General features: G+C 40.5%; 2 protein-coding genes across 2 annotated transcripts in view; one reads left to right on the top strand and one right to left on the bottom strand.

The window, feature by feature from the left end:
* GTF2F2 (general transcription factor IIF subunit 2) overlaps positions 1–26,119 on the bottom strand; it is a 331,921-nt gene that overhangs the window by 185,556 nt on the left and 120,246 nt on the right. The window lies entirely within an intron of this gene.
* On the top strand, positions 13,216–22,512 carry KCTD4 (potassium channel tetramerization domain containing 4). The gene has a single exon (XM_089678749.1). The coding sequence runs from the start codon at positions 13,392–13,394 to the stop codon at positions 14,163–14,165; it is 774 nt and encodes a 257-aa protein (XP_089534875.1). The 5' UTR covers positions 13,216–13,391; the 3' UTR covers positions 14,166–22,512.

The raw sequence follows: 26,119 nt of genomic DNA, 5'->3' as shown, positions 1-26,119 counted from the left end.
TTGGGGATGGCCCCTTCCTGTTCCAACATGACTGCACACCAGTGCACAAAGCAAGGTCCATAAAGACATGGATGAGCGAGTTTAGGGTGGAGGAACTTGACTGGCCTGCACAGAGTCCTGAACTGATAGAACACCTTTGGGATGAATTAGAGCGGACCTGTGAGCCAGGCCTTCTCATCTGACATCAGTGCCTGACCTCACAAATGCACCATAGACACTCTTAAACCTTGTGGACAGCTTTCCCAGAAGAGTTGAAGCTGTTAGCAAAGGGTGGTCCAACTCAATATTGAACTTTAGGTACTAAAACTGGGATACCATTAAAGTTCATGTGTGTGTAAAAAGGCAGGTGTCCCAATAAATATATATATATATATATATTATTTTTTTTTTCCTTTACAGGGGTTGGACAAAAAAATACGATCACACTACATGATTTGCGGATGTGAAATTGGCAATGGTTAGATTTGAAGGCAGAAGCGATATAACAAACTTTGCTTCTGCTGTTTGATGAGACACCTAGCTAACAGGTGGGAAGCCTCACTTTCACCATTCACTGTGTACGCTGCTAGTAATACAGAGTCACATCAGAGTTTCAAAGAGGGCAAATTGTTGGTGTCTGCTTAGCACATGCTGTGATTAATGCGGTGCTCTACCCTTCTCACCAACTGGTGACAAAGGACCAGGCAATCTCACACCATGCTGTCAGTTGCGTAACATTGTCACCCTCAGCTGCACCCGGAACAGAGATTTTCCAGCTTGCGGGGCCACAATCTAGGTGCCAGCAGCCTGAGGGTTATTGTCACTGGGTTAGGTTAACTAGCAATTAACCGTTCAAACTCCAAACTGCCACCAGATAAGCTTTGGGCTTATTAACCCTTAAATGTGAATAAACACCTGTAACACACACTGTCACCACAAACAGGTATATTCAGAGGATTATTATATACAGTAGCACTCTTCCAAGAGACCAGGATTCTTTAGTTTGCATTAATGCCTTAGAAATAGTTTTAACACTTTTCAAAATAGGGTTTATTAATGAAAAGGTCAAATGGTGCAATTAAAATATTTACAGACAAGATGTTACAAAGAAATAAAGAGAACAATAATGGAACAGAGAAATAAAAGAAATGAGTTAAGAAGGCAGAATACTTTCAAAATCCTTGGTTTTAGCAGAGTCCAATTTTCCAAGCAAAAATGTTGCCGTGGCTCTCTTGGGTGTTCCTTGGTTGATGTTAAAACAAAAGCTACCTTAACAGGTCCGGTAATCCCCTTTTCTGTGATATCAAAGGGGTGTGGACAGAGACCCTCTGACCAATCATCCATTTTAAAGGAAGTCTCAAATGTAGTTTTATACTAATATTAATATCTTCCAGCATGTGCAAGTTGTATTCTAGAAACTGGCAGATTATTATTCACAATTCTATTTTGTATCCAGGGATACCAAACACTGCGTACCTTGGAGGAATTTGTCACCCATGAGGCAGGAGATTGCTTTCTCCCCTTTTGTATGTGCTAACGTAGTCCTGTATGACCTTGATTTACAGTATGAAATTCCCTCAAATATATACCTAATATTAATGTGTCCTGTTTCTGTTGGATTTTAGGAATTGTGTATGGTTTGAAAAGTTGTGGAATAGACATTTTATGGCATGCTATACATCCCTAGAGCTTTAATGGCCTTATAGGTCATGTGTGACAGGCTTGACTGAGTTATTATGGTTTTACGATAGGGCAGAGAGAAGTTTTTTTCATAGTTTCTGGAAACAGGCATCCTGGCAAGACTAATTAGCTGTTCACAGCTGGCATCCAGGCCTGGACTCTGGAGTGTGTATTAGCCCTGGTTCACCACCCGCACAGAGTAATACGGACCCGCGGGCAGGTGCCTTTAGTTCTAATGACATGCCGCCTGCACTGGAAAATGCAAGGTTCACAGGTGGGCTGCGTTTTCAGAAAAAGTGCAGGGACTTCTTCCCTGTGTGTCACGGGCATGGAAGTCCATTCAAATGAATGGGCTCTCATGCCCGCACAGCCGCATATATGTGAACCAGGGGTTATTGGAGATTTATTTATTTATTTCAGGTACTTATATAGCGCCGTCCATTTACGCAGCGCGTTACACACACACACACACACATATATATATATATATATATATATATATATATATATATATATATATATATATATATATATATATATATATATATATATATATATATATTTTGTGCATTCACATCAGTCCCTAACCCTCAAGGGCCGTACAATCTAAGGTCCCTAACTTACATTCATACATATACTACTAGGGCCAATTTAGACAGGAGCCAATTAACCTACCAGCATGTCTTTGGAGTGTGGGAGGAAACCCACACAGGCACAGGGAGAACATGCAAACTCCAGGCAGGTGGTGCTATGGCTGGGACTCGAACCGACGACCCTAGTACTGCCAGGCGGAAGTGCTAACCATTTAGCCACTGAGATGAGGCTCTTTTGAAGTTTGTTAAAAGGTTATAGCTACAAATTCCATAGTTTGCAGGAGGAGGGAGGGAATATGATCACTGCTCATAAAAACAAAATGGCTGAGACCTTAACAAGATGGCTGTCACCTACAGCTTCCATATCCCTATTGAGCGCAATCATTACACGTGCCTCTGTGACTGAAGTTGCCAATTTATTTGCCGTGTCACGAGGTACGGTATCAAACATTATGACGGCATATACAGTTTCCAGGAAACCGTCGTCTGACAAGCATAAGTGCGTTTGACATAGTCAACTGACTGAAAAAGACAAGAGGACATTGAGCAGGATTTTAACCCAGAAGAAAACTCCTGCTGAAAAAGTGACTGCAGAGCTCAATCTCAGTCTTCCAATGCCCATGTCCACAAAAACTGTGCAGAGGAAACTCCATAAGCAAAACATTCATGGGTGAGCTGCAATTGCCAAACCACTAGTGACCGATATTAATGCTCAGAAGAGGAGAGAATGGTGCAACACCCATGAATCATGGACTATCGATCAATAGAAGACTGTAATATGGTCCAATGAATGGAGCTTCACACTGTTCCCAACCACCGGATGTGTTTACATGTGGAGAATAGCCTCCTAAACTTATGACCAGGACTGTCTTGTGCCAGCGGTAAAGCATGGTGGTTGTGAAATAATGGTTTGGGCAACCATATTGTGGTACTCTGCAGGACCATCTTCAACTTGAAAGGTAGAGTCACTGCCAGAGACTATGTAGAAATTTTGACTGGGCATGTGCAGACATTGTTTCCTGGAGACAGCACCAGCAGACAGAGCATTTACCAAGATAAAGCTACGATTCACACTGCTGGTGTTGTCAAATAGTGGGTTGACGAGCATGTAGATGAAGTCTCGCACCTTCCCTGGGTGCCACAGTCGCCGGACCTCAATATCACAGAGCCACTTTGGTCAATTTTGGAGAACAAGGCTCAGGCTGGCTTTCCACCTCCGGCATCTCTGCAAGAACTGGAACGATTTTTGTATAAAGAGCGGTATCAGATTCCATTATCCACCATCTAAGACTTATATTTGTCAATTCCCAGAACTCAGGCCATCTTAAAACGCCAAAAGCAGCCCAACACCATATTAGGTAACACTTTCGTCTTCTACCTGGTGTTTTCATAATTCTGTCCAACGATAGATAGATAGATAGATAGATAGATAGATAGGGCAAAATGATGGAAACGCCAAATAAAAGAATGAAATGATTATCTAATACGGTGTTGGACTGCTTTTGGTATCCAAGATGGCCTAAATTCTTCTGGGAATTGAAAAATACTGTTGGCATATTGTATATCACACATATCCAGGAGAGTTGATATACTGTAAATCACACATATCCAAGAGAAAATCAGCATGGGTGCTCAGCAAAGCATGAGATACATTTAATGCAAAAGATAAGGTGCAACCCACGGGGCATGAAAGGTGAACAGGTGAACATGAAGTAATTATGACCTGAGAAAGATAAGCTTGTACCTTGTGTTCTGATGGCAGGACTCTTCTTGCCATCAGAACACAATAGCACAGGGGGAATGATTCCCCCACCCACCTTGAATGTGTGAATAGGAGAATCAGATCATATTTTTCCGTTCAAACCGCTGGTTGAATAAAAAAAATGATTCATGTATTGCCAGCTTAAAGCGGTTCTAAAGGCTAAAGGTTTTTTACCTTCATGCATTCTATGCATAAAGGTAAAATACCTTCTGTGTGCAGCAATCCCCCCAGCCCCCTAATACTCACCTATGCCTCCTCTCGATCCAGCAATGTGCACTGGAGTCTCGACTATCTCAGGACTCCCTCTTCTCATTGGCTGAGACAGAAACGAGCCACTGGCTCCCACTGCCGTCAATCACAGCCACTGAGCCAATGAGAAGACAGAGGGGGCAGGGTCATGCTGCGCCTCCGTGTGTGAATGGACACACGGAGCAGTGGGTTCCCCATAGCAAGCTGCTTGCTGTGAGGGCATCTGACAGGAGGCAGGGGCCAGGAGAGCCTGCAAGGGACTCGAGACGAGGAGGATGCAGACTGCTCTGTGTAAAACCACTGCACACAGCAGGTAAGTATAGACATGTTTGTTATTTTTCTTAAAAGAAAAAAAAACAAGCCTTTAGAATCACTTTAAGATTAAAATAGAAGGTGAAAGGGAAGGAAATTGCTTTCTAAAAGGTGAGTAGTCTTCTGGATTCACAAATCAAATACACTGCATCCATTTGGTTGCAATCATGATGTTGATTTAGATTTATTTTTATAACAGGACTACTACGTGTTTGTGTATATATATATATATTTTTTTTTTTTTTGTGTGTGTGTGTGTGTGTGTTTTGATGCTTATAAACCTAAGAGCAGGGATCACCAAAGTAGTGGTAGATCTCTTCCTTTACAAAGATTTTGATTTTATAGTCTATGGCAGTGTTTCATAACCTTTTTCAGTCAATGCACTCCATTCTAAAATGTAAAAAACTAAATAGTTTTACAGAATGAAGCAACATCCACAAACATAGGACATCAACCTTAGAGGTGATTTATTCTTACAAAACAAACACACAATTGCACACTGGTACTGACTAGTATTCCAGTATTTATCTTCTCTATCATTAAGCTAATGTGACCCCAGTGCTGCTGGAGAGGGGCAAACAAGGATGCTGTGCAGGCACCCAACATCCTTCTTATCAACCAACAGCATAACTGGTTGTTACGATGCCAGCAGCTAGAAGGTTGTGGTGTACAACGAAAACTTGTGGCTTTGTGTAACTAAAAGGCAGCCTTCACCCACCCACTGGCTTGTATACAATTTTTGGGCAATCTGAATGCATTTTGCCAAGGCACCACTGAAGAAACCTGAAGGTACACTGGTTGAAAAGGGTTGGTCTATGGTAACACAGCTGCACTGAATTGACTAAATGATATAAGTGATTGAAGCTAATTATTGCTGTTCTTACTAGTATATATGTGAGTATGCCATATTTTAAACTGATCGAGGAATTGTGGTATAGGTGGGAATATTTGGGTCATAAAATGTGGCTTCAGCAATATGGTGCTCCACCTCTCTTTGCTATTGTTGTGACAGAAACAATTGAATACTGACGTGATACTTTTTTTATTTGCACTAACATACAAGTTTGAGGACAAGCTTTCGGGGTATGTCCCCTTCTTCAAGGTCCAGGCAATACTACTACAAAGTTTTAGCAGAATGTTAGGAGAGATGTTGAAAGGGGGAGGAAAAAAAAAAACAGAAAGAAACACAAGATGTACACAGAAATGTTTAAAAGACTAGGATTAGACTAGAGATAAGACACAGCAAAAGCAAAGCTGGGGGGGACACTCACAGAGGGAGTCATAAAACTGTTGGATAATGAGTGAGGAATCCCATGTCCAAATTAAGGCCCTTATCTCGTGTCAAATAGAATTATCATTCTTAGTTCAAAGGTTTTCCTTTCCTGAATAGATTTGAAATTTCCTTTAAGAACTAAAATATTGAGGTCTTCCATAGTTTGGTCTGGTTGTGCAAAATTATGTCCCACAGGTGTGCAAAAGTCATCTTCTTTATGTTCCTTGATGGTATGTCTGTGCAAATTCATCCTTGTTTGCAACTTCTGTCCTGTTTCGCCAACATAAGATCCTTTGCTATATTTCCTGCATTGGATATATAGTTGTGAGAAATCTAAATGAAACTTTTTCAAACAGGTGAATGACAGGAGTCCTCCTAGGTCTCCAGGCCTAATACCACTCAATTTTTTATTTTTTCTCTGGCATTATCTTATGTCAGCAGTCTGTCGGAATAAGCCCAGAACAATTGTTGCACTAAAGAAAGAAATCATCTCTTCATGCAACAATAGTTCTGCTACACTAAGAAATGTTCAGCGTTCTAATATTCAGCATATGTGCAAGTGTTGCAAAGTCCAAGGATGTAATTTTGAGCATTTACTATAATAAATGTTTTAAATATAAAGTTGTTGTTTTTTTTGTTTTTTTTAAGAGATTTACAAAATTAATGTCAAAGTAGCCAGAAGAGCAGCCAGCAACACAACTCTTATTTCTCTTAACTGTATTCTGCCTGCAGGCCCTACGCCTGCACACTTGATTTTTATGTTTTGTTTTTAAAGTAAGTTGTCTTGAACCTTGTTTATTTACAATTTCCTAGTTCAGTTGAGCATATTTGACCATATTTATGAAAATGGCCTGCATGCACAAAAACAGCATTACAATATTCATACAATTGACACAGGATGATGCATTCCCATTGTGCACATACTGTATGTACCCCCCTTTGGATGTCTTATGGCAAAGAGAACTTACATAGAAGGGTCTAAAAATATTGGCTCTAGGGGACAAGAAGCATAATTCCTCCCACTTAATTCTACCCACTATCCTTCTAGACCAGTGGTTCTTAACCTGGGTTCAATCGAACCCCAGGGGTTCGGTGAGTCAGTCTCGGGGGTTCGGCGGAGGTGACCCACACCCGACTCATATGATTTGTGATGACATGCCCCGCTTGTCCATCATTGGCTGCAGGTGGTCACGCAACATCGCTTAGCCCAGTGGTCGGCAAGCCGCGGCTCGTGTGCCGGGCGCCCGCTCCCCTCCCTCCTCTCGGGCGGCAGGGACTCAAATGCAATGATTGGCCAGTCTCGCTGCCACTCACATCCTGATAGCCAGTGATTGGCTGTCAGGATGTGTGTAGGCGGGGCAGCGTGACGACCGTGAGAGGAGCTAGGCTCCTCTCACAGTCCGCCCTGAAGACCGGAACGGCGCGGGAATACAGCGAGAGGAACACGCAGAGCAAAGGTAAGTGAATTGACACGGGGGACTTGGGGACTTAATATGGGGGATGAATTAATATGGGGGATGAATATGGGGAATGAATTACTATAGGGGGGATGAATTACTATATGGGGGATGAATTATTATATGGGGGATGTATTACTATATGGGGGATGAATTACTATATGGGGGATGTATTACTATGGGGGATGAATTACTATATGGGGGATGAATTACTATATGGGGGATGAATTATTATATGGGGGATGTAGTACTATATGGGGGATGAATTACTATATGGGGGATGAATTACTATATGGGGGGATGAATTACTATGGGGGATGAATTACTATATGGGGGATGAATTACTATATGGGGGATGAATTACTATATGGGGGATGAATTACTATGGGGGATGAATTACTATATGGGGGATGAATTACTATGGGGGATGAATTTTCATACCGTTTGTTACAACATATCTTTGCGAGCAATCCTTTTTGAGGATGCTGGACATAAAGACGAAGAAAAGGAACAGACTTTGTTGCGAAAGTGACATGAGAGTGGCACTTGCCAAGGTAATGCCGCGCATTTCTGAACTGGCCTCTGAAAGACAACAGCAGAAGTCACACTGATTTGCGGTAAATATTCATTATTTTGTTTTTGTGTGAAAATCATGTTTTAATGGTTTTGTTCTTTGTTCTTAATGGTTTTGTTCATTTTGTGCACCTATGTATAAATATATACCTATGTTTTGAATTTTAAAAATCATATTTTATTTTTCCAATTAAGAAGGGTTCGGTGAATGCGCATATGAAACTGGTGGGGTTCAGTACCTCCAAAAAGGTTAAGAACCACTGTTCTAGACTGTAAACTCACACGGGATCCTCTCCTACTGCTACTTGCTGTTATTCTACTTTCCTAAACAACTAAACTTACTAGACTGTTATGTTGTGGTTAGTATACCCTATACTGCCCTCCTTTGTTACATAAAGTACTTTGTACATTGCCACTGGAGAGGATGGTGGTAGATATTATTGCTTGTAATACCAACCTAACCTTCACATGTGAGCGTCATGATTGTTTTACTGCTTCTTAACCAATGTTAAGGCCTCATAATGCACACAGGACTTTTTTTTGTTAACTCTTTAGAGCCAGCAGTGTTTTTGCTGGAAAAAAAGCCTGACACTTGTAAAAATGTCTAACACTTTTCCAAGTGTTTAGGCACATTTACAATCGTCAAGCACTTAGGCGTTAATTTCATTGACCAGAACTAACTTATTCTGGCCATTGAAACAAATTAATGCTCAAGTGCAAAATGCGCCTAATGCTTAGGTGCATTTACATGCGTTTAAGTGCATCAAGCTTTTTTTTTTTAACCATAATGCCGCTGCCCCAGGACACCCTGGCAATGTTTTTTCTTCTACCACTAAACTCTCCTACCACAATACACTGCAAAAAGCCTGTGTGTGCATGGACACATAGGACAACATGCAGGGGAGATTTAGAGGCATATAAAAGAAAAAAAAAAGCCTGACGCCCCTAACAGTAGTATCAAGAAAGTGTCCAAGGTCTGAAAGGGCAAGGATATTTCTAGGAAATGCTTACTGTTGCATGATAGTTTCCATATTTGTAATTACTTAAATGCTTTTGACAAATTCAGGAGCTTATGGGTGATTCAAAGAGAACAAAGATTAAGACACCTAATATTAGCACTTTTTTTTTTTTACAGGAACACTAATATATCTATATTTTTTACAGGCTATAAACAGGATTCAGACAGTAAAGCCCTGCAGAATTATATTCAAAGTGTATGTATACTAGCACATTATGTGAAACATACCTTAAAACAAAGTCCACCAGCAGCGATGACAGGGCTTCCACCTGCACCAGGTCCTTCTTCCCGCAGCTTGAATGGCTGAGCCATGATAACGTCACACCCACGTGCACTTTTTATGGCGCACAGCTCTGAAGGAACGGCACAGACATGCCGTACCTTCAGAGCACGAGAGAGAGAACATACACTGGCTGGCAGAGGGCAGCAAATTTTCCTCAAGAATTTGGCAGTTTTGCCCCATCCATTTTACCTCCTGTCCTGACAAGTGCTCCAATCCCTGGATTTCCGCCAGACATATTGTTTTGTGTTGAGGCCAAATAATTACATTCTCATCTGACAATAAAACCTTTTTCCATGTGGCCTCAGAATCTTCAAGGTGCGTTTTGGCAAAGCTCAGTCGTGACTGCATGTAGGAGGAGTGGCTTTTTTCTTGCAACCTTCCCATACAAGCCACATTTTGATATTGTCACATGCACACAATGACCACTCTATGTCATACATTCCTGCAACCACTTCAGAGTTGCCGTAGGCCTCTCTGACCAGTTTCCTCCTGGCTCTTTCATTCAGTTTCGAGTGACGTCCTGATCCAGGGAGGGTCTTTGTTTCACTAAATACCTTCCACTCATTATAAATTTCAGAGTGCTTATGGGCATTCATAAAGCCTTTGATTTTGTTTTGTTTTTTTATCCATCCCTTGACTTGTGCCTGTCCACAATTTTATCCCAGAGATCTTCTGACAGTGCCTTGCCACCCATAGTTGATTGCTTGCTCCAGTTGCACTACCAGGGACTGAAATGCTCCAGGAAACTGTTCATGCTCCGTTAATCACAATGACTACAGCTGATCCCAGTTGAAAGTCAAATGGCTTGTGTGCCATAGAGAAGGTGATTAGCTGCACCTGATTGAATTTAAAAGTCATTTTTAGGAGAGGGGTGATGTTTGTTTTCCAACTCAGTGATTTTGTTTTTTTTTTCTGACATGTTGGTGTTATATCTTTCACTTGGATGTTATAAATTGCACTAAGTAAATACAGCTGGATAAAACAAAAACTGTGTCCTTCATTGCAGCTTGCAAAGCAACAAAATGTGATTAGTTTAAAGGGGGTGATTCTTTTCTATACCCACTGTATACACACACACACACACACACACAGTACTGTGCAAACGTTTTAGGCATGTGTGAAAAAATGCTGGAAAGTAAGAATGCTTTCAAAAGTATATCATTTAACTATTTTAGCAATTTACAAAATGCAAAGTGAGCTAATAGAAGAAAAATCTAAATCAAATCAATAGTTGGTGTGACTATCCTTCAGCTTTAAACCAGCATCATTTCTTACATTTGCACACTTACACAAATCAATAAATTTTGTAGGATTAGAGTCAGGTGTATGATTAACAAATACATTTTGAAGGATTAGAGTCAGGTGTATGATTAACCAATTATACTAAGGAGGTGCTAATGGTCATCAATTTTATATGTAAGCTGAAACACAGTCATTAGCTAAAACAGAAAAAGCTGTGTAGAAGGCTTAAAACTGGGCGAGGAACAGCCATACTCTGCTACTAAGGTGAGGTTGTGGAAACAGTTTCACGTCACAGGTCATACACCATGGCAAGATTGAGCACAGCAACAAGACACAAGGTAGTTATACTGCATCAGCAAGGTCTGTCCCAAGCAAAGATTTCAAAGCAGACTGGGGTTTAATGATGCGCTGTTAAAGCTCTTTTCAAAAACCTCAAAGCAATGGGCAGCACTGAGGACCACAGACACAGTGGTTGGCCAAAGAAACTTCACGAGTCTGATGAAAGACACATCAAGCTTACTTTCCTGCGACATCGAAAGATGACCAGCAGCACACTCATTTATTGTCTGGCCAGAAGTGGTCTTCATGGAAGAATTGTGACCAAAAAGTCAAACCTCCAATGTGCAAACAAAGCTAAGCAACTCAACTATGCATAGGAACTGGGGTGCAGAAAAATATCAGCAAGTATTCTGGAACAATGAGTCAAAATTCTAAACAGTTGGCTGTATCAGGAGGCAGTTTGTTTGCTGAAATGCTGAGAGCGGTACAATGAGTGTCTGTAGACAACAGTGAAGCATTGCGGAGGTTCTTTGCAAGTTTGGGAGTGTATTTCTGCAAACTGAGTTGTAAATTTGGTCTGTATTAATTGCGTTTTCAATGCTGAGAAAAACAGCCAGACATATATCCATCATGCCATACCATCAGGGAGGCCTGTGATTGGCTCCCAATTTATGTTGCAACAGGACATACAGTCAATGTCTTTAAGAACGATCTTCAGCCTAGAAAACAAGGAGTCCAGGCCCTGATGGTTTGGCCCCCACAAAGCCCTGATCTTAACATCAAGTCTGTCTGGGATTACATGAAAAGACTGAAGGATTTGAGGGAGCCTATGTCCACAGAAGATCCGTAGGTTAGTTCTCCAAGATGTCTGAATAACCTACCTGCTGAGTTCCTTTAAAAACTGTGTGCAAGTGTACCTAGAAAAATGGATGCTGTTTTGAAGGCAAAAGGTGGTCACACCAAATATTAATTTGATTTAGATTTCTCTTCTGTTTATTTACTTTCCATTTTGTTCATTGATAAAATTAAACTATTAACACTTCTATTTCTGAAAAAAAATCTTCATTTACAGCATTTTTTCACACTCACCTAAAACTTTTGCACAGTAGTGTGTATACACACACGTTTTTCCTTGCGTTTCTATTTTAAACTGAATAGGCCATTTTGCAAAGTAAGGGTTCACATACACTTTCATTTTGCAACCCCAGAACCTTTTAAATAACACATGTACTGATGTTACCACTGCTAAGCTCTTCGCACAAAAATGCTAATTATTTGGCTGTCTCTGGCTTCCATACTTTGACTTTCACTAATCTAGAACCAGTAAGCTGCAGGGAAAGTCTGAGCAAAATCAAAACTTAAAAAAAAAAAAAAATTTCCCCTGCAAAATAATGTCATAATGTACTAGTATGAGTCGAATACTATCACATTATGAAAGACTTACCTTAGAACGAAGTCCTCCAGCAGCACACTGTCACCGCTGACAGGGCTTCCATCTTCACCCGGTCTTCCTTCCGGGTTCGTGGACTCTGGCCACTTGGTTGGCCAAGCCATGATGGCGTCGCTCCTGCACATGTGTGGGAGTCTCGGCTGCGCCACAGAGCTGTGAAGGAACGGCATGGGGATGCCGTTCCTTCAAAGCGCATGCGTCATCGGCTGCAAGGACAGTGAATATCTCTTAAATAGTGCATGTTTAGGAGATATTCCTTGTACCTACAAGGTAAGCTTTATTATACATTTAGCTGTAGGTACAAGTGTCCAGTGGAAGATTACTTCTGTTTTAAGATTTGCATACTTGTTCCAGTGTACTGACACAAAACTATTAAAGCCAAGCAACTACCGTTGTTAGAGAGGTTATCAATGACAGATTACTTTAAAAAGGCCAGTACTGCAGGAGAAGCAAAACAGTTTTGCCTCTTATAAACTGTAAACTCAAATTACAGGATTTAAAAAACTTGTTACTAAAGAATGTTGTGCAAAAATACATAGGATATGTTGTCCTTCAAGAACATCTAAGAAGCCAAAAAAATGTTCTTCGCTCATATTGACCTTTTGCAGCCCTTCTCAGCTTTCGCACATACATGCCCACAGTCTACAACTTGAGTCTTTTCAGCTACTGTAAACAATAGACATGTGTCACTGTGCAAACACAAAATTACTACCACACATAGGTCAAATACTTGTTAGTATGCCACGCTTTAAACCAAGGCAAGTTACCTGTAGCTTTACAGTTACTGCAGGATTACAAGTTCCAACATAGCCTCAATGCTTTGCCAGTAAATGATGGAATGGCTAAAGGGAAGCTGCCTTCCACTGATCAAAATACTTTGGTATCTATGGGACAGCCTTACACATTTCTATCAATAACTTGTTACGTTTTCTTTAAAAAAAAAAAAAAAAAAACAGTGGGGGGGAGGACAATTTTGCACAAGGGAAGCAAGAGTCCACACTGAGCATGTTTCCCTTACACAGTTAAATGCAAATGCTCCTTTTCCAAGCTGTATTACTGGTATCTTGCTGTTTGCATAGCTCATACGCCACCTACTGCAAAAGAGAGCTGACAGCTCATGCAATGCTGGCAGCATTTTCATTCCATCATCGTGGCAGAACCGAATACGACTCTTTATTATTTTGCTTTGAAACCAAACAAGAGCAAGGCCAGCTTGCTCTTGCAACACACTGTTGCTCAGGATGGAGCGCAGAACCAACAGACGGGAGAAGGAGTGTGATGACAAATGCCACAATGCAGAGGACGGAGAGCAGAGCTTAAATTGCAAGACGGCTCTTGTCACACTTAATGTTGGTGGATATCTTTATATCACACAAAAGCAGACCTTGTCCAAGTACCCAGACTCTTACCTTGAGGGAGTTGTGAACAGAAAAATTTTCTGCCCCATTGACGCAGATGGACACTACTTCATAGACAGGGATGGGCTACTGTTTAGGCATGTGCTAAACTTTCTCCGGAATGGGGAACTCTTGTTACCTGAAGGCTTCCAAGAAAACCAGCTTCTGGCACAGGAGGCAGACTTCTTCAAGCTGAAAGCACTGAATGAAGCTGTGAAATCCAGGTGGGAGAAGGAACAGCAGGCAGCCAGGGAGACCACTTTCCTTGAAATAACAGATAATCACGACCGGTCTCAAGGGCTGCGTATTTTCTGCAATGCCCCTGACTTCATATCCAAAATCAAAGCTCGTATTATCCTTGTTTCAAAAAGTAGGCTGGATGGGTTTCCTGAAGAGTTCTGCATTTCCTCTAATGTTATACAGTTTAAATATTTCATCAAGTCAGAAAACGGGACACGGCTGGTGCTCAAGGAAGACAACACCTTTGTCTGCACCTTAGAAACCCTCAAGTTTGAAGCCATTATGATGGCACTCAAATGTGGCTTCAGACTGCTGACAAGCCTAGACTGCTCTAAAGGGTCAATTGTGCAAAGTGATGCCCTTCATTTTATCAAGTAAATGCTCTTATCGCTAAACAAAGGGAGTTTAGTGTGCAGCCAAGCTTCATTAAACGGCAGCAGCAGTCTGGCTAGACAAAGCGTAACTATCTAGCAAACGGAGACCTGCTGTCAATCAAAATAAAAGCTATCAGGGTATGTATGTTTTACCTAAAAACCAAGATCTCCTGATTTTCTCTTCCAGCACTGATATATCTTCCTTATGCGCGAGTCATAGACTCGGGTTGCAAAGAACATGGCCACTGTACAGATAAGTGTTAAATTATCTGTCCTTCCCTCCTGTCATTCACCCAGACAGTGTTGCTGAAATGTTTTGTGTACTTATCTGAGTGAGAGCTGTACACATTTCTTTTTTTCTGGCTGAGATACATTCAGAGTGTCTCTGTTTCTGGATATCAAGCTTTTCAGCTTCAGCACAATAAACAGGATTTGGTCGAAACCATCATTCTTCCCTCCCAGCTACAATTAGTAGTATTATTTAATGCCACATGTGTTTGACAAATCGGATAATGAACATGTATTTGACATATGATTGCTTTCAAATGCTTTTCTTTTTCAAAATATGCCATTGTTAATATGCATTTTTTTTTTGTTTTTTTAGAGAATTTGTAGAAATTATTTTTCTGTGCATGATTTTTTCTGGGACTTGGACTGTAACTACTCCACTGTATATTTAAATGTAGCCAGCAAAAGGTTACTTAAGGTAAAAAAAACAGCAGGTTTTAGCATGAAATATTGTATGTAGAAGAGACAACTGAATTATGATTGCTTAGAATACAGATTAGTAATTCCACAGGTAGTATATGTTATCAGCTGTTACTGTTAAGACAGACATTGCACCACACAGCTCTGGAGAAACTGTAGAGTCCCAATGTGGCACATCACCTGAGGCTATTGCAGATTTGTAACTGCTAGAGAGCCATCTCTCATACAGGACTGTTGTATACTTATTGAGGGTTATGTAATATTAACCAGATTTTACATTCATACACATAGCATTCATTTCTATTAACCCCCGTTTTATGTTTAAAGAAGCAAGTTAGGAAGTCATACATATAACACATGCAGTGAATATCAGCTTTTAACTGAGATAAAGGGTCAGAATCCCAAAGGAAAATATGGGTGGTATAGTGTAACAAGGACATGCCCAATTTTTTCCGCAAAACATATAATTAAATGCATGGGCTTTCAAGCAGAGAGATAATCTTAAGGATATTAGATTGTGGAGTATGTGCTCATTCAGCCGAATAAAAGCATTTATGAGTTCAGGAACTGATGTTTACCCCAATAATTTGAGCTCCTCCACACCAAACAATGTCTGACTTGGACTTGTCAATCTGAACTCAATCATTTGAGTGGTGTCCACATAATTTTAACCATTTAGTGTATTTAAAGTAAAAGTACTAAAATTTTCTGTCCAGAGTAGTCTAGGATTCACCTTGTGTGCCATTTGGGGGGACTCCGGATTCCCCATTACAACAAGTATTGGTCAAAAAAGATAATTCAACAACCTTTACATAGCTATAGCCCATCAAAAAACACAAAATGCATAAAGTAAACGCACAACCTCTGGAACTGTGTATATGTAAACGTTGCTATATTTGTAAAGAAATGTAGTTATTTGTCATGTATATTAGTTTACTGTGTAAGTTATGCTTTCCTGCAGCTTCCTACTGAGCCATCACTATGAAGTGCTTCCTCACTAGAGATGGTAGAGTCAGAGGAGTGCAAAAGCTTTTACACTACAAGGAAAGGTTAGCATTTTCATATTACACTTCCCTAGGTTTTAGGGCCTCTGGGGTGCTTTTAAGGCTCCACAGAGGAATATGCAAGCATCTGATGAAGCCTGTTTTAACTGGGCTAGTTTAGGCACTTGTACAGCATGGCAGAAATACTTTAATGTGAACCTTTACTTTGCCCATGCAGCTCCCCTTTAATTGCAGGCTGACAGACTGTACAGCATATGTTCCCTTTGTATCCCCACAACTCTGTTCAGCTGTCAGAAGCAAAGAGGAAACCTGTAAAACCTCAAAGTTGCAAACTGACATAGGACTATTGACACTGTCCTTTCCCAGGTGTTACAGCAATCAATTGCCCAGCAAAAGTACTGTCTCACAGGAGAAGGACCGTGAATCACATGCTCCGCAATATCTAGAAGTAGCAGATAATATTCTTCATTACTGGCAAGAGAGCTATAAAAAAGTGAATATGTGCTGCTGATAAGGCCACTACAAAAGTGAACCTGTGGTTTCCACTTCATGGGCAAAGCACAGGTTTTCACCAGCACTTTATGAATAATGTGATGCAGTCTTTATAAGAATTACAGGTGACAAAGATACATTTCTTTAGCATGATCAGCCCTGCATGGAGGATAAATCATATGGAAGTTAAAGTGTAAAACCAAACATACTTTATCCTTGCTGACAGAATTTTGTAAAACTGCAGACACATTACCTTAAAGTGGAGGGAAAGTGAAAACCTAAACTTAAATCTACTCCCAGTCCCATTCTAAGTCTTTTCTAGCTACCCTGTAAAAGGAAAGGTGCCTGTACTTCCTTTAGTGTACAGGAGGGAAAACCGACAACAGATGCCCCATAGTAAATCTATGGGTGATGTCATCGCATAGGCTCTTCAGCCATTGTCAGCGATCTCTCCTCTACACTGAAGTTGGCACTGGAGAGATCATATGACCGGACCAGAGAGACTTCAGAATAGGTAAGTACAGGCATTTTTCCTTTTACAAGGTAGCTAGAACAGACATAGAATGGGGGTAGGAGTAGATTTAAGCTTAGTTAGGTTATGACTTGCCTTTCACTTTAATACGTAGACTGAAGAGAACACAAGTCTTAATTAACCACATTTCCGCCACCCTATAGTAGATATACTGCTACAGGGCATCAAAGGTGCGCAAAAATCACGTATATATATATATATATATATATATATGTTATTTTGTATCTCTGGGTAGGGGCCGCGACTGTCAATCACCGGGTCCCAGCCAGTGGTTACCCACCGGTGCCTGGTCATTACCAAGGATTTCCGACGGGGAAGAGGGCTGCTTTCTTTACTAATAGTCCTCGTCCCTGTTGGCTCGGGCACACTGCTCTGGATGGCTGTGCACAGCACAACCATCCAGAGCAGTGTGCTTACAGTGAAGCACCAACACACCGCCCACCAGTAACACAATCCCTGCACACAATTAACCCTTTGATCGCCCCTCATGTTAACCTCTTCCTCCCCAGTGCCATAAGTACAGCGTCAGTGCTTTTTTTTTTTAGCACTGATCACTGTGTTGGTGTCACTAGGGATGTCATGACACCAAGTCAGTTCCCCCCAGTGTCAGAATGCCCGCCGCAGTCCTGACACAAGTCTCTGATCACATTAGTAAAAAATAAATAAATTAATAAAAAAAATTCCAGTATCTATACCGCCATTTGTAAAGACTATAACTTTAACGTAAACCAATTCATTTACACGTATTGGAATTTTTTTTTACCAAAGATATGTAGCTGAATACATTTTGATCTAAATTTATCATGAAATTCGATTTTTTTTTTAATTTTTTTACTGGACGTTTATTAGCAAAAAGTCAAAAATATTGTTTGTTTGTTTTCTCAAAATTGTCAGACTTTTTTTTCTATAGAGCAAAAAATAAAACCCTCACAGGCAATAAAATACCACAGAAAGAAAGCTCAATTAGTGGGAAAAAAAGGACGCAAATTTCATTTGGGCGCAGCGTTGCATAACTGCGCAATTGTCAGATAAAGTAACGTAGCGCAGTAACGCAAAAAATGGCCTGGCCAGGAAGGGTAAATCCTCAGGAGGGCAAGTGGTTAAAGCAGACACATGTAAGGCAGGTACCTAAACAAAGAACACATGTGAGAATAATATGCACTGAATAAATGAGTCCAGGAAATCATTAAACTGTGTCAGATGGTACAACGCTATACTCTGCATATTACATTATCTGATCATAGAGTACACAACAAATTTCTCATAAGCTGCCAGGTAAACTGATGAAACACAGCAATGTTGCCACTAGCGATCCCATTGCAGACCATATGTCAAAATTAGAAGCAGCAGGATAGTTAAAAAGGCTGCCTGTTTGTTAGTATTGGCTTGCTTCCTGTATAGCTGAGGCAGCAAGATAACACTCCTATGGCTGGTGAGATTTAGCATCATCTGGATAGCAACAGAGCAACATCTTGCAGTGTGTGGTTATAGAGGGAGTGCTTCCATAGCGACACACAGGAAGACTTTTTACCGATCCTACCACTGGTGATTTTTCAATAAAATCTAATTGTCATCAGCTTTAATTAGCAATCTTATATCTATCAGATACACTGCTCTGAGGGCAAGTAAAATATTACACTATACAGTTAGGAAAACACAGAACCCGCAGAAATTCATTTCTCAGTTACACGGTTTGCCGCTTTACGAAGTGAAAAAAATCACACCAACTCTGTCTGTGAAGGCAGAGCAGCCTCAAATCATCCTATGCTGTGAGGCAAGAAATCACAATAATGAAATGAAACAAATCTAAAGCACATGGAGCAAGGTTTACTTATAGCAATAAGGTGGCTAAAAGCAGCAGTTCCCACAAGATTGAGGCATGACAACTAAACATGCACTCTTTCTGCACTTTATTCTCTTGCTCTGTTAGTTCAATAAATGGCATTCAATTTCTAGTACAGCCTTTTCCGACCCGGGTGCCTTCAGGTTTCTTTAGCAGTACCTTGGCATCATGTCTAACAGATGCCCCAAAACTGTATACAAGACAGCGGGTGGATCAAGACTGCCATTTAGTTACACAAATCCACAGATTTTCATTGTGCACTATTACAATCTTCCAGCCACCAGTAACATAACAAGGAAGGTGTCAGACGCCTGCACAGCATCCTGTCCCTCTCTGTCAGCACTGAGAGCACATTAGCTGATTGAAGGAGAGAAACTAAGGGAGAAGAGAAACACTGGAATACTAGTCAGTACCAGTGTGCAAAGGTGTATTTGCTTTGGAAGGCTAAATAACCTCTAACATTGGGTGTCCTACATGTGTTGATGCTGCTGCGTTATGTAAAACTATTTGTTTAGGTTTTTTTACATTTTAGAATAGGGTGCCTTGAGGTTGTGCATAGTTTTTAAGGGTGTCTTGACTGAAAAAAGGCTGAAAAACACGGTTCAAGAATCACAAGACTGCTTCTTCTAGCAAAAAAGAACAATGAAACTGTGCTAAATGTTTACTAAACCATGCACATAGCAATTCATTCAAAACTCCAAACCCAAGCTTAAAAACAAAAATTAAAACCACCCAATTCTGTAGAAGTACCAGAGGTATGATTGATTACATTGGAAAATAGCCAATATTGTTCCACATACAGATTCACAGTTGCATCCAGGTTGTGGCCACCACATTACAGAGAACAAACTGCCACTGATGGTTAAAGGCCTGTTCTTATCCTATCTACTCAGCGGCACAGATCTACAACTAGCATCATGTAGTCAAGTCTGAATTGTACAAACTCCCAGCCTGCATCATTGATTCAGGTCAGTAGTGAAGGTAGAGTTAAGCATGAAAGCCTGACATTTAAGAATGGCAACTCCTATATGTATTCCTATTCTAAACATCACCAGTGTCCGAAAATGATCACCACATTAACATTACTGTATCCAGGACCTGTCTGCTATAATAACCTCGAAAGAGCAGGGCCCTCAAACCCCTCATGTATTGTTTTGTTACTGTATTGTCCCCCACTATAATGTACAGCGCTGAGCTAACCTTTCTGGCGCTATATAAATACTGTATAATAAAAATAACCACCACTACATGCAGGAAGTGACCATGGCAAAGTTGTCAAAAGTGCTATGCTCACTCATTAGGCCATACACTTTGGTATAAGCCATAACACCTAGCAAGTCACATTTACTCCGCTGTTTACCAAGTGAGGTGCTACACAAACATTTTGCCCAACTATTACCTTTTGGCACTGCTTCCTAGATTTACAACAAATCTGTCAGGCCCTGATTATATGGATATTTTTTCCCCCCAGAGCAAGTGTTTTGATTCTGTGCAGTGAGCACAAATGGTATAGTGCGTCTTGCTTATACAGTATCTTCAGTGCTGTGTATAAATATCTGAGGCCACCACAGAGATTAATATTGGCTTGCAGTGGTTGCAGAATTTATTGCCGGTGAAGGCAGCTATACTCTGCCTATCAGAATCCAACACTCACTTATGCACACCCTAAATATTATTGTAAATTAACATGGAAAGGAAAGTATCAAGAAAACAATTGCATTCCCATTCCCTAACCTATGGTCCTATATCACTAGTACCATCATTAGGGTGTAAGGTATTCTTTAGTCCAACACCTTAGTTGCTTTATATTTTCTATGGCTCTGATTTACTGCTTAGAGACTGTGCAATATTGTAATAATCAATGTAAAATAGCTTGGATAATGTGTAGAAGAATAAGCATTTTGTTTATAAAAGTTTACTCCCCTAAAGTTGATATTTGAGCTTCCTGAAAGACAACTAGCTAAATCACATATCAATTTCATTGAACTTTCAGGAATTAAAAGGGTTACTAAACCCAGGACCTTGCATTCACTATATGTGGTCTTCCACAGTACACAAAACACGGAAATAAAATTATTTTAGTAAATATAAACTGGTAAATACCTTTTCTCATCAGCAGTATATAGCAGTCTTGTTACTTCTATCAGTGTCTGGTCGAGCACTAGTTAAAGCTTGAATGAGGAATTTTCATTCTCCTCTGACTGTCCTATGAGGCTGCATGACCCTTGATCCTTTGTCTGGACAGTGCTGACTGACCCTGTGCCTATCACATGCACCCTCCAAAAAAAAAAAAAACACTCTCTAGCAATACAACCAAACTGAGCATGTGCAGAGTACCTCCTAGGGCTCTCTACTATCAGCAGATGAACTAGGGACTGTGGAAGAAGGGGGAGGATCAGAGAAGAGAGCTAATCCTCCACATTTTACACAATGTGGAGGATTAGCCCCTTACAGTGAGTATGACAAGCATGCTTTACTGCATATACAGACTAATTTTACCAACACTTTAAAATTCCTAGGTGCATTTGAATTTATGTTTACATTGTAGCAAAAGTATCTGAAGAAGTTAAGATTCATTGTATTGCAGCAGACAAGTTTTAAAAAGCAAGGAAAACCCAGCAGAGAGATATAGCTGCTGGAGTCCACTAGTAAAATAATATCCAGTTTATAAAATACCAGTTTTGGGTTAACTGACCCTATAGGCAGCTTTATATCATCTAATTACAAGACAACTCATAATCAATAAAATGCAGGATAAAAGATCCTAAATGAATGTTTTAGCCGCATACTAAGGCAGTCTCTGACAATCAGAGTTCCATGGAATTCTAGGCTTCATACAGAGGTAGCTAGGGTTTCCTTGAACAATCAGCAAATTTAAGCTGTAAGGGTGGCATTTGGCCAGCACTGTAACGGGGCCCTCCTTCACCAATCTAAGAGGGACCTTCCTCGCTGACCACTAACTTCATGGACCACTTTGCTGACCACCAATATAAGGCCACTATTATTTTATTTATAATTATTACTGTATATATCCAAACCTTGCTGTTCATACTAAAGTGCCATTGGTAGCAAATAACAATTCTAATCAGGGGCTACCTAAGACTTTAAAAGTTATTTCAAGGGTTCCTTTATGTTAAAAAGCTTTAGAAAGGCTATGCTAAAGGGTCAATAAGTTTACATACAGCTGTGAAAAAGGATATGTTGTCTCAGAAAAGCACTTTATTGTACCAATTATACTGTATTTAATGGTAAATATGTATTACTATTAGCATTATCTGAGCACTACAAGCACAAGCTAGACAAACATGGCAAATGGGATTTGTAAATCATCAGTCAAAATGAAAGGTTAACTGCATACAACCCTGAGAATGTGGAGAACTGTGTAATAAAACATGAAGGAAGTTACTTATATCTGTCAGGTTTGACATTTAATTCATGTTTGTCTTTCAATGATAAAGGGATTATGTACTGATGTACGCACTTATCTGAAAGATACCATTGGACTTGAAGACTTGCACTGGGTACAGGACCTTTTCAACAGACCTTGTTCTGGATAAGTGATGGAGACACCATCAAACACAAATGTCAGCCAACTAACCCGAGATCTAAACTAAACTAAAAGACATCAAAATAAGGTCGACACGCTTCCATGGTAATGAGTCAAAGCAATTGGGGAGGATTGAGCTGGGCTGATGTGCCAAAAGCACTATGTAACAAGTTCTCAAGTGGAATTAAAATGCAAATAAATTGTAGCAATGAACTTCCAAACACAGTATTGATTCATATCTGTCTTTTTTATGTGGGGCATTTGTACATAGATCATTGGCTTCCCAGGCAGCAGTAAAGCTAGTATGAAGGAAACAAGAAAATCAGTAAATTATATTTAGAAGAGAATTTGAATGTATGAACATTATCTTATGGGTAAAACGATTACCCTGGTTAAAAGGAATAGGACGCTTGCTTAAAGCAATAGTAAATCTTCAGCCCTTTGGTGAAAGAACTGACCAAGGTTTCTGTTTTAGGGTGGCTCTTTTCTCTTACAGCATCCTATGGAACCACCCTTGCATGTGGTGACTAGAGCTGTGTCTCCCTTCAATGTGTGCATCAACAAAAAACACACACAGCCCCACAGCCTAGGCAAGGATCTCCCTTGTTCCTCGTAGCTGACTGACTGACTCCAGACTGCACTGTCCATTGTTGAATACTGGAAGTTCAGGGAAACAGCATTAAGAGAGCAGGGGTCAATCACACTGTTGTAAACTGCCAGTGCTGGGGTAAAAATCTCACCAAATAGTGTACTGGGGAATGTTTATTTTATTGTGCTCAATGTACACTGCTCAAAAAAATTAAAGGAACACTTTTTAATCAGAGTATAGCATCAAGTCAGTTTAACTTCCTGGGATATTGATCTGGTCAGTTAAGTAGCAGAGGGGGTTGATAATCAGTTTCAGATGCTTTGCTGTTAATGAAATGAACAACAGGTGCACTAGATAGGAAACGATGAGACAACCCCCAAAACAGGAATGGTTTTACAGGTGGAGGCCACTGACATTTTTTTCCCTACTCATCTTTTCTATTTTTCACTAGTTTTTCATTTGGCTAGGGTCAGTGTCACTACTGGTAGCATGAGGCGATACCTGGACCCTACAGAGGTTGCGCAGGCACTCCAACTTCTCCAGGATGGCACATCAATACATGCCATTGCCAGGTTTGCTGTTTCTTCCAGCACAATCTCAAGAGCATGTAGGAGATTCCAGGAGACAGATCGTTACTTTAGGAGAGCTGGACAGGGCCGTAAAAGGTCCTTTACCCTTCAGCAGGACTGGTATCTGTTCCTTTGCGCAAGGAGGAACAGGATGAGCACTGCCAGAGCCCTACAAAATGACCTCCAGCAGGCCACTGGTGTGGATGTCTCTGACCAAACAATCAGAAACAAACTTTATGAGGGTGGCCTGAGAGCCCAACGTCCTCTAGTGGGCACTGTGCTCACAGCCCGGCACCATAGAGCTCAATTGGCATTTGCCATTGAACACCAGAACTGGCAGGTCTGCCACTGTGCTTTTCACAGATGAAAGCAGGTTCACCCTAAGCACGTGACAGATGTGGAAGGGTCTGGAGAAGCCGTGGAGAATGTTATGCTGCCGATAATCAATCAGCATGACTGTTTTGGTGGTGGGTCAGTGATGGTCTGGGGAGGCATCCATGGAGGGACGCATAGACCTCTACAGGCTAGACAATGGCACTCTGACTGCCATTAGGTATCTGAATGAAATCCTTGGACTCGTTGTCAGACCCTACGCTGGCACAATGGGTCCTGGGTTCCTCCTGGTGCACGAAAATGCCTGACCTCATTTGGCTAGAGTATGCAGGCAGTTCCTGGAGGATGAAGGAATTGATACCATTGAATGGCCCCCACACTTGCCTGACCTAAATCCATAAAACACTTCTGGGATATCATGTTTCGGTCCATCCAACACCACCAGGTTGCACCTCAGACTGTCTAGGAGCTCAGTGATGCCCTGGTCCAGATTTGGGAGGAAATACCCCAGGACACCATCTGTCGTCTCATTAGAAGCATGCCCCAATTTTTTAGCATGCATACAAGCACCTGGAGGCCATACAAACTACTGAGTACCATTTTGAGTTGCTGCAATGAATGTCAGCAAAATGGACTAGCCTGCTGCATCATTTTTCACTCTGATTTTTGGGGTGTCTTTGAATTCAGTCCTCTGTAAGTTGATAATTTTCATTTCCATCAAACGGTGGGGCATCCTTACGTTCCTAACACATTACCCAGTCCACATCAGTATAGATATCCAGCATGATATGATGTGTTTTCAAAGTGTTCCTTTAATTTTTTTGAGCAGTGTACTAATCTATAAAATGCTGATGGTTTAATACTACTTTAAGCCATCTACCTTCAGATCCACTAACAAATAAAAGTTGGATAGCTAAGAGCCACTCTAATTACACAGCTGTTCATTTTTCAGCAGGATAGAAAGAAAAAGCACTTAATTGAAAATTAACAAAACCACTTTTCTTGAGAAACTATATTTGCACTATTCGGGGGTGATTGATAAAATTAAAATAGAGCAAATAGTACCAATAGCAACCAATAAATTAGTATCAGTCATGTCTACCATGTACTAGAGCATAACAGGTGTACATTGCATTTTTCCTTTCCAGAAGCATTTAGAACTTTATGTTTAAAGCATGTCAAGACAAACTCAGACATATACAAAATATCCAAAGTACAAAATGAAGCTATTTGGAGACAAAGTGGTTGTAAACCTCAGACATGAAATATGAACAAAGCATATTGCCCTATAGTGTGTATTTGATCCAAACCAGAGCACTAAGTGTAATTTCTGTCTGCTACCTTGTTCCTCTGCCATCTGCACGAGTCACTTCTGACAAGTTTTCCTGAAACCAAGAGAAAAAAGGTGACAAAGGGAAGGACCTCCAGCACAGGAGGACCCATAGCCTGTGATTGACAGCCTCAGATCTGTTCCTGTATGCTGTGTGAAGGGAGATGAGTGTCACTTCCCTCCAATCATCTCTCAGAGCTCTTTTCATTGAGATCTTCAGTGTGTAATTTCAGATCTCTGCCCCCTATTTTCTGAAAGCTCAGTCAAGCTTCATACATTCTGCACTTTGAACGGATTTAGAGAAGAGAAGACTGCAATTAAACAGATACATCTTAGGCTAGTCACTTAACTGGGCATATGTAAGAGTTCACTGCCATTCTAACAAATCACTACAAAAGACAATAGCTTAATGAACTACATCAGGCTGCAAAGTAAAATGGTGGCTTTCTAGGTACAAAGGGTCAAAAACAGGATTTTTCTGTATATAGGAATGTTCCTCTAATGCAAACCTGTCAAGAAAAAAAAAAAAGAGGCGTTTTCACTGGTAAATTTCATCTAAAAATGCAATTTGATGCCATCCTAACCCTGATGCAGTGAAAAGCGCACAAATTAGGATAAACTGAATGTTAGCAGTTCTTTTCTGCATACCCTTTTCCAGGTCAGTGACTCAAAGAACACATATATAAAAAGGGTCAGCATTGCAGTCAGGGCACTAGAATTTAGGGGGAAATAATTCCGCAATGCTAGGACCCATATTTCACTTATGGCTGTTTTCTATCTAACTCTTAACAATAAACCTCTCTTATTTGCTCCATTTTGGTCTGTAAAATATACAATTGAAAGTATTTTAAGTCTGTTCAAAAATTGCCAAAAATACCCATTCTAGCCAAAAACCCAGCAAGCTGAAAAATTGCTGTGCTCTTTCCCTCTGCTGCACTGTTATCAGTCACCAATAATCCCAGCTATCTCTGTGTGAGATACATAACACCCACCATGTTATGAAAAAGAGGT

This window comes from Staurois parvus, unplaced genomic scaffold (assembly GCF_062004578.1).
Source record: "Staurois parvus isolate SC_StPar_1 unplaced genomic scaffold, SC_StPar_1.0 ptg000017l, whole genome shotgun sequence".
NCBI lineage: Eukaryota > Metazoa > Chordata > Amphibia > Anura > Ranidae > Staurois > Staurois parvus.
This window is presented reverse-complemented; position numbering and strand designations above follow the sequence as displayed.

Coding starts and splice junctions, on each gene's coding strand:
- KCTD4 (XM_089678749.1), top strand. CDS start 13,392: ATGGAGCGCAGAACCAACAGACGGGAGAAGGAGTGTGATGACAAATGC.